This window comes from Physcomitrium patens, chromosome 17 (genome assembly GCF_059467195.1).
Source record: "Physcomitrium patens ecotype Gransden chromosome 17, ASM5946719v1, whole genome shotgun sequence".
Classification (NCBI taxonomy): Eukaryota; Viridiplantae; Streptophyta; class Bryopsida; order Funariales; family Funariaceae; genus Physcomitrium; species Physcomitrium patens.
The window spans coordinates 15,467,740-15,475,875 of NC_143426.1; the positions used below are offsets into that span (position 1 = coordinate 15,467,740).

The window sequence follows — 8,136 nt, forward strand, 5'->3', positions numbered from 1 at the left end:
CTGAACAGCGTTAGAAACCGAACTTTGAATCCACTAATTTTTTTGCCTTCACCACAACAGAAGTTACAAATTCTATGTTCAAATCCTATTCGAATATGAACCAGAAACCTCTATAATAATGCAGAAATCCTAAATCTCAGTGTCGAAGCTCCACCCTGCTCACAGAAATTAGTTCCCAGACACGCTCAAATACAAGTTAAAACCGATACTTGTGTCCTGACACCGACTTCTTTCACATATTGAAAGCGCAATCGTACGCAACGGCAATCAAGGCCAGTCTTACAATGATAGCTTGTGACGTAGCATTTGAACAGGTAAGAGCTAATGCTTTCATCTGGCCTCGAGTATTAATGTTCACGGAAGATTATAAATTCGCGTTGCACATCAATCGATCATTCAGATGCTCACAAGCGCATGTACACTCTTCTACTGATCACAAACACCAAACGTACAGGCAAGTTTTCTGTGGAACATGAGGTAGATACGGGGAGCAGTTCCAGTTATGAGGTGTGCATCAACTCGTTGATCGCTGGTCTGCTCATGTGATCCGTCTAATACTCCACCTGCACAACGTCAGGGTGATGCACTTTATATTTCGAGCTGGTGACTGCACACGCTTCAACACCCGAAGGTGTCTAAACAACACGCTCTGGCAAGCGGCAGGAACTGGCGAGAGCTGGGACTTCTTGAGTCTTGATTTGGGCAGTATTATTTTGTTCGAAAACATGTTCAGGGTTGGGCACGAGCGAAACGCATGCTGAGCAATGCTTTTCTCTGGTAGAGTAGCTTCTCTTTACACCTCACCTTCTCCAATTGCATGAACACGTCGGCATTGCCAAAATATCTTCGCTGCTGTGATTCTTTCTAAGCTTTGCACCATCCTTTAAAAATCTGCTCATCCTAGAGTGAAAAATTTCAGAGCTGCAGCTGTACCTTGGGTGGGTGATTGCAAGCATATCACATGCTTCATCATCTTGACCAACAATACTTACGCACGCTACGTGACCGCAAACCAATTGGTGCCCCAGCTGGATGAAAAAGTGCTTGGATTGTGGTCGCAAATCTAACCTTAAAATATCAATCCAGAAAGGAAGCTTAAACGAAACAACTGGGAAAATTGTCTGGACGAGCAACAAGAGTCTTCAGCAACAAGTCTTTAGTGTAATAACAGAAGCACCTCGACCAGAAACTTCTCACCTTTACAACAACCGTGAGAGATACAACAATGACGTGAATTTGATTGCTACATGTGATATTTGTGAGGCAGCTTTCACGCTCACGGACCAGACCATGAAAGAATCAGCTTAGCTCAGAATATTCAACTTAAAATATTAATCATCCACAGGAATAGTGGTTATTTGATGTTGCACAAGACAGGTTGCTGTTTGACTCGAATATGACCTGAGAAAAACAAATTGAAACTGGTGTTCATCACAGAGGACACTACAATACCATTTCTTCTGCAGGCAAAGTTCATATGCCCACATGTAATAGCACGTTGTCTCGAAGAAATATCATGAAAGAAGTGCTCCCTCGGGTCCATGATGGGTCACCAGAACTTTTGGATCTTAAGAAGTGCCAGCAGAAATATTCAAGTCCCACGTTTGTCACTTCGACGCTTACGAGCTTACTAAGAAGTACTCCCATTTCATATACATGTGTAATGAAACATATGCCTGTCTTAATTCGTGAGCCCCGATTTACAAGAGCACTTCCAACTTCTAGTCAGAAATATTAACGCCGACATTACTCCCTTGTCAAATGAGTCGAAGTTCATAATGCGTCCCAAGCAAGTCGGCTAGCAGTACATGCTTGATGCAATCAAAGCAAAACCCAGTAGCACAAGGAACATATGATAGCCAAACACCATTTATACTTCTCCATATTTGACTAAGACCCCAGTCATCGCATATCACTATAAAGTCCAGAAAGATGAAACCACACGCACACCTTGAACGTGCGATTCATTATGTGCCTCAAAAAAAACTAGACGTCGAATAAGAACGCACCTGCCATCACTGGTCTGTAGCAGATATTCATGCAACTATGTTCTGCTAGAGTAAGACCGGAAAAGAGAAGTAGTGGAGAAATAATAGCATACCTACTTAAAATTACGATGGCCTACTCAGGACACGTATTTGATTATTGAATATTACCTCACAGTCAGGAAGTTTAGATTAATTTTATGCGTACAAATTCAAATTAGAAGTTCCAAAGATCCAAGGCTTCTGCGTCTGAACCACCAACCATTAATACTGCGTTCATTTAGTGAGATGCTCCCCCCCTCAGCATCAACGGAATAATGAGTTTCCCAGCGGTAGAGCACGCATGTTGATAAAGCCCATGAGGGAGCTTACGCTGATGGTTCAGGGTTTGCAGTCTCCTTGAAATTAACACCTACACATGAAGAGATCTGGTGAATTGTGCGTCCCCTACGTCTCACCAATCTTGAAGTGATGATACTTTCTCCTCAGATCAATTCAGAGGACTAGGGAGAGTCACCCAGCTCTGTTATGACGGGCGGATTGTTATTCTGTGACAACGGGACGAATATCCCACCTGCAGAAGGTCCTTCGACTACTGTATTGATGCCTACAGATCCACTAGGAATGCTAGAATTCCCAGCTGGCTCCCCCAGTCCACCTAACTTCCTGCGTTTAGCTGCACCACCATCTCCCCTCTCCTTCCTCTCTTTCCCAATCGTCACAGTCTCCGATCGCATTTGCTTGCACAATTCTCGTATCACTCGCATACCTACTGCATTCATTTACCACTAATCAAAAAAAAAAAAAAAAAAAACAAAACAAAACAAAACAAAACAAAACAAACTACTACATGATCTCAACAAACCAAGATAAACCTCACAGGAAAATTTCACAACAAATAGATGTATCACACAAAACAATCCCACGAAACAATACAAAACATAATGCTCAATGGAGCACACCATCCAGATGCCACTGCGCACCTCTCCGTATGTTGCGTGCAGCTTTGCAATTTCGATAATAAGGAGTCTTAAGCACCTGGAAAGAACAACCCCGCCAACATTGTCATCCCTTTTACAAAAGCCCCAATTAATCAGCATCTCTCCAAGAAAGAGAAAGGACAAATTTGTCAACAGACCAGTAGAGTATTAAGCCGAATCTCATGCACCGCTTGCTCCAACTCGGCGAACCTGCACGTCCCAGTTGCCACCCCCTGCTGCCTCCGCTTGCGCAACGCGGCTTTCTCAACTCGCTCCTTTTCCGACAGATCCATTGGACGCTCCGCCTCCATAGCACCAAGCCCTCCCTCCCCCCCACAAACAGAACTCATCTCAACTCGCTTCCAATTCTAAAACCATCACAACGTCTCATCCGAAACCCACCACTCGAATTCCTCTTCCCACGTGTTGTGCATCTGTGTTGGGGGTGCATTGACGGATTGTGCAGAAATCTGTGGCGAATTTCGGAGCAGCTGCGTCCACTGCTGCCAAGGACGTTGAAGGGCTGTGTATGGGGTTACAACGCTGATTGGGCTCCGAACTGTCAAGTACAGCAAAGGAGAAGAAAATATATATATATATATATATATATAAAGAAACAAAAACAAAAACAAGAACAAACAAACACAGGACGCAATTCCATTATGAGGTGTGCATGTGGCCCTTCTACTCACATTTAGTGTACATGAACTGTAGGATACGTAACAATGAAATAAACTACTTCGCTTTTGAGGAAAAGTCGCAATACTCAGGAGTGCCAATCTCTACACAGGATAGTCGGGAAAACGCCATTGTTGGGTCGGTGAGTCGTGGGCCTCGAAAGTGATCTCATCCTCGAAAGAGATCTCAATTGAGACCTGGTCGGGATATTAGACTGACAACACACAGCGAAGATGCTTCAGCTTCGAAGTTCGAAGCGACAGCTCGCAACTGAGTGCGCTGTAGGATCTCTCCCACACTGGATTGGTCGTTCTCTTGCTGCTGCTGCTGCTGCCTAGATTCAATCAACCGCACCATTACCTATCCATGAACATGCTAGGTGTATTCTCCAGGTACGCGGACGTGCTATTTGGGTTAGAAACTGTGTAGGTCCGAGGTAGAATGGATTTTATCCTGGTTGCATTGGAGGATTGGGCGGAAATCATTCAGGAGGTGGACGCTGGATTGTGTGATTTCGGATGTTGATTGTGCGTGAGTATATGGCGATTTTTCGAATCCGAAAGCTTATGGGGAATTTGACTTTGGCGGTGGTGTGTTTCGTGTGTTCGCAATATTTGTCTAGGGTTTTTAGGATTATGGTGTGATCGTCGTGATTTCCATTGTGGATGATTGTTTTTGTACTTCTGGTGGAATCCTGTTGGTGGTTGCTTGGAGGGTATCACAAAATCTCATTGCGTTCAGCTGAATAGGGGATCTCATGAGCTCGATTACGTAACGGCATGTCACTAGAGAGCTAGGCCAGAGTTTACTTGCACAGGCTCAATTTTCTAAGATGGTGTGTTTTGCCCATTGAACCTGAGCGGAGTGCAAATTTAGATGCTGTAGGAAGTAATCGTGGTGTTACTTGGTTCTTTCTGGGGATTTAGTTAAATCGCAAATTTGATCATTCTTGAGAAGAATCGCTTTATTACGTCCGTTTACAAGAGTTGCAATGAGCTGACGTACATCAATTGACGGTAGCTCGATTTCTTGGAATAATCTAGCTTGCGGTTATCCTATGTACATTGTGCTGTTCATGGATGCTAATAAGTGATTCCTCAACGTATCAAATTAAAATGCAGGGGTAGGCAGCAACAGCAACAGGGACAGCCTCCCCCTACAACACAGAGTTGGTATCCTCCTTCAGTTGCAGGCCCAGCTAGTAGTGGACGAACACGCACGCCACCGCCTCCTCCTCCAAATTTGGGCGGCCGTCCTTCAGGAGGTAGTCCACTCTCTCGGACGTCTACCAGTGAAGCGTGCTCAACTTCAGGAGGTTATATACCACCGACCAGTGCACTAGCTTCGTCGCCGAGGCCACACACATCGAATTCTGTTCCTTCTAATTCTGTGGCAGCTTGAGAGAAAAGAGGTGATCTCTTTGTCCACAAGGTAGCACATTTTTGAAGGTATGTGGGAAATAATCAGAAGTATTTATGACTCATGCCTTGGGCAGCGGTGAAAAAAGCAATATTTAACTACGGCCCCACATTCAACAATAGGAGTTGGTGCAGGTAAAAAGGTCACGTTCTGCATTATTTTAACGTTGAGTTCAGTGCCTTTTAAGCTCGGAACTGCTTTTTTTATCATTATATTCCGAAGTAGGACTCGATCATGTGTACAAAATGTATTGGAGGAGTACACCCATCATGCAATCGACCTTTGGTTCATCTTGAGGTTTTAGAGTCGTAGGGCGACTACCATCTTTCCTTAGATTTTACTTAGGTCTTACGAATTGTTGATGTGCAAGAGGTGAAAGTATACTTTGCACATTAGCCGCTATTATTCTTGTCTAATTTTTATTTACTTTCCCGAAACTTGACTTTCTCTTCTCTTTTATGCAGACCAGAGGAGTTGACCTTATTGCTGAATGACAAAGACGCGTACAATTCTTTTCTACATTCACTTGATGAAGTAAAGAGGCTGGATATGGTACTAAAAATTATGTCTCAGTCTTTGCAGATCAGGACGTAGGACTCGTTTGTTTAGCCTGTGAATCATTGGAGGACATCGTGGGAGAATCGTATTGCAGATAGATGACAGTTTATGTGATTTTGGGTTCAATGCCTGAGTATTTCTTCTCATTGCTTTCGAGCAATATTCGGCGCTCTTGAACCTAATTATTTTTAATCCATCGTGCATTTGATAGAAATTATTGTGCTACAATTCTGTTTCTGAGGTCTCTTGTATGCAACCGAAATTGATTTTAATTGAGCAGCGTCTTACTATGCCATTTGGAAATTTGCAGATCAGCGCCGAACTAGAGAAATCAACTATATATGAATCAAGTGAGCTTCTACCATTTTGCTTGTCTGCCCAAATTTCTGGACTGGTGAATTTTTATTTTATGTCTTTGTTTTCAATCGTTTCACATGAAATTTGACATAGGTGGACACGAACGTCGACTGAAATTCCTGCATCACTCACTTGCTACCTGTTTTGAGCAGAAAAAAATTTAGCTAAGGAGTCAGAAATTGCAGAACTCAAGACTCAGGTGTGTTTGTTAAAATGTTAATTACTTATTTCTTCTAAGTATGTTTAAGTCATGCGTAAGCATGCTGTAATCATGAAATTCATTCGTAATATGAAGTTCTGCACTTGATGTATGAGGTTCTTTTCTGTACTATTTTTTTATCGATGCTGGATTGTGTTTAGATTTGTGTGCTTTCTTTTAGAATAACTGTCTGAAATCAATAGTGTGGGTCGAGGAAAACGCATGTCTGATATTTTCCACTCTTATGTTTGCGTTTCCTTAGTGCATGATCATAAAGAATACAGAGCTTGCTGACACTAAAGAAAAATTTGAAGAAGTTGATAAAAGGTACATGGAGGTGCAAGCCAATTCCTCGCCATCAGCCTTTCTTCAAGAGCTCCAAGGTGTGATTCAATCCCATAAGTATTTCTTTCTTTAGTGCAGTTGGTATGTCTCCTTTTTTGAGCAAATGCTTTCAAATTACATCATACACTAATGGCTTCGAATGTGCAGTTGCCGCAAATGAAGTTGATGAAGATTCTGAGAATCTGCATTGAAAATTTCTAGCAGGAGAAATAGAGCTTCTTGAGTTCACTCAAAAGTACCGTAAGCAGCGTCTCCTTTACCACAGACGTTCGTTGATTCGCATGGCGGCAATTTCCTCCATGACGACTCCAGGATAGACTTAGTAATAGAATTCTAGTGTACACATTTATATATATCTAGTTGTACAGTGGATTTATCGCCCCACAAGAGGCAAATGATGTTCCAGATTGTTTTTCCAGGATTACTGTCAATCTGGCCCTACTGGATACCCTTAGACAATGTCAGTGGCTGTAATTGTGATCTGACTTAAAAGGTAAAAATTAATGTATCAGTTTTTTCCTGGGTATGAGACTTTTCTTGCCCAAGTAAAGCCTTGTTTTTAGCATAGGATCTAAGCAATCTTCAGAGAATGTGTTTTTCTTGTTGCATGCTTAGTTTTCGTATTTTGAGAGAACCTTGAACCGTGGTTCCTGAACATTTTGTGTACTCAGTCAGCCCAACATCAGAGCGCTATTTGAAGTGTTTTCCATGGACTAATGGGAGTTTTCTGATGATGAAGTTGGCTGGTCTTGGCGGATTGAATGTCCTTGCTGCGTCCAGTGCCTGCTGCCACCGATTATTACTCTCTCTTAACGTTCAGCCAATTGGAGTCTTTGAAGCCAACTGTCTAGCGTATTATTTCGTGTAAGGATGCAGGACAATGGCTGGTGCAGCGAATCGGACAACTGGAGTTACTCTGATGGAGCTGACCGAGTGAATGTGTTGTCAGCAGATAAGTACCAATGCTAACATAATGAAGCGAAGTAGTTCAGTTATGCTTCAGATATGGGTGGCAAGTGCACGAGAGAGAAAAGTTACCAGTGATGATTCCTTTAATTTCGTGTTTCAGACACACACACACACATTCACTACTCAATACGGTAAAAACTGGCAATTCATGTACCAATTGGCACTACATTGGGAGTTACATTTACAACTGAAGCTAAATTTTACCATTTCTTTCTAATGACAATTTTTCAAAACCAGATGATCTCATATTTACTAACAAAAATTAGCCAGATCACTTTTGAGGTGGTAATTGGCGGTAAATACACAAGACCAATTCAGAGGTTAATATAGGAAATTCACCTCTTCATTATTCTTCCAAATATGCTCCAGCCAATTTTCTGCACTACCACACAAGCTCTCAACGCTACCGATTTCTCATCGTGCCGATTAGCCGAAAGTATGTCATGGTGGTTGAGTCACCAGTCAACTATGCGTTAGGTCCACCTCAATCGTAACGTACCTTTAAGTACCTACTTCGACAAGGAGAGCTGCAACCCCTCGTGCAGTGCCTATTAGGTACCCTCTAGCTTTGCTCTTCATCTCAAAGTAAATTAGATACCACAAAGCTTTGGGGCCTGTTGAGCAAATGCTTGTGGGTAGATTGAAG

At 42.5% G+C, this 8,136-nt stretch overlaps 2 protein-coding genes across 6 annotated transcripts; one reads left to right on the plus strand and one right to left on the minus strand.

The window, feature by feature from the left end:
- Positions 1-1,923: 1,923 nt before the first annotated feature.
- Positions 1,924-3,679, minus strand: LOC112294206 (uncharacterized). Of its 4 annotated transcripts, none has more exons than XM_024544453.3 (3): positions 3,124-3,679; positions 2,969-3,023; positions 1,924-2,754 (listed from the first exon to the last, which is right to left on the minus strand). In XM_024544453.3, the coding sequence occupies exons 1-3, from the start codon at positions 3,313-3,315 to the stop codon at positions 2,489-2,491; spliced, it is 513 nt and encodes a 170-aa protein (XP_024400221.1). In that variant the 5' UTR covers positions 3,316-3,679; the 3' UTR covers positions 1,924-2,488. The 4 variants fall into 4 exon arrangements, with proteins under 4 accessions (XP_024400221.1, XP_024400219.1, XP_024400220.1 ...); XM_024544451.3 differs by having other exon boundaries at positions 2,948-3,023; positions 3,124-3,521; XM_024544452.3 differs by having other exon boundaries at positions 1,924-2,757; positions 3,124-3,515.
- Positions 3,680-3,737: 58 nt separating this feature from the next.
- LOC112294207 (vacuolar protein-sorting-associated protein 37 homolog 2) lies at positions 3,738-7,086 on the plus strand. 2 transcript variants are annotated; one of them, XM_024544454.3, is made up of 7 exons: positions 3,738-4,035; positions 4,765-5,196; positions 5,527-5,614; positions 5,931-5,970; positions 6,130-6,176; positions 6,439-6,559; positions 6,669-7,086. In XM_024544454.3, exons 2-7 carry the CDS (start codon positions 5,126-5,128, stop codon positions 6,710-6,712), a joined length of 411 nt encoding a protein of 136 aa, XP_024400222.1. In that variant the 5' UTR covers positions 3,738-4,035; positions 4,765-5,125; the 3' UTR covers positions 6,713-7,086. The 2 variants fall into 2 exon arrangements, with proteins under 2 accessions (XP_024400222.1, XP_090100045.1); XM_090243919.1 differs by having other exon boundaries at positions 4,030-4,170.
- Positions 7,087-8,136: the final 1,050 nt, after the last annotated feature.

Excerpts from the sequence above, each read along its gene's own strand:
- LOC112294206 (XM_024544450.3), bottom strand. The coding sequence starts at position 3,315 with ATGAGTTCTGTTTGTGGGGGGGAGGGAGGGCTTGGTGCTATGGAGGCG. Across the intron at positions 3,024-3,123 it reads TTCGGCTTAATACTCTACTG|GTGCTTAAGACTCCTTATTA; the intron begins GTCTGTTGACAA and ends TGTTCTTTCCAG. Across the intron at positions 2,758-2,947 it reads TGCGCAGTGGCATCTGGATG|TAGGTATGCGAGTGATACGA; the intron begins GTGTGCTCCATT and ends AAATGAATGCAG.
- LOC112294207 (XM_024544454.3), top strand. The coding sequence starts at position 5,126 with ATGCCTTGGGCAGCGGTGAAAAAAGCAATATTTAACTACGGCCCCACA. Across the intron at positions 5,615-5,930 it reads AAGTAAAGAGGCTGGATATG|ATCAGCGCCGAACTAGAGAA; the intron begins GTACTAAAAATT and ends GGAAATTTGCAG. Across the intron at positions 6,560-6,668 it reads CTTTCTTCAAGAGCTCCAAG|TTGCCGCAAATGAAGTTGAT; the intron begins GTGTGATTCAAT and ends TCGAATGTGCAG.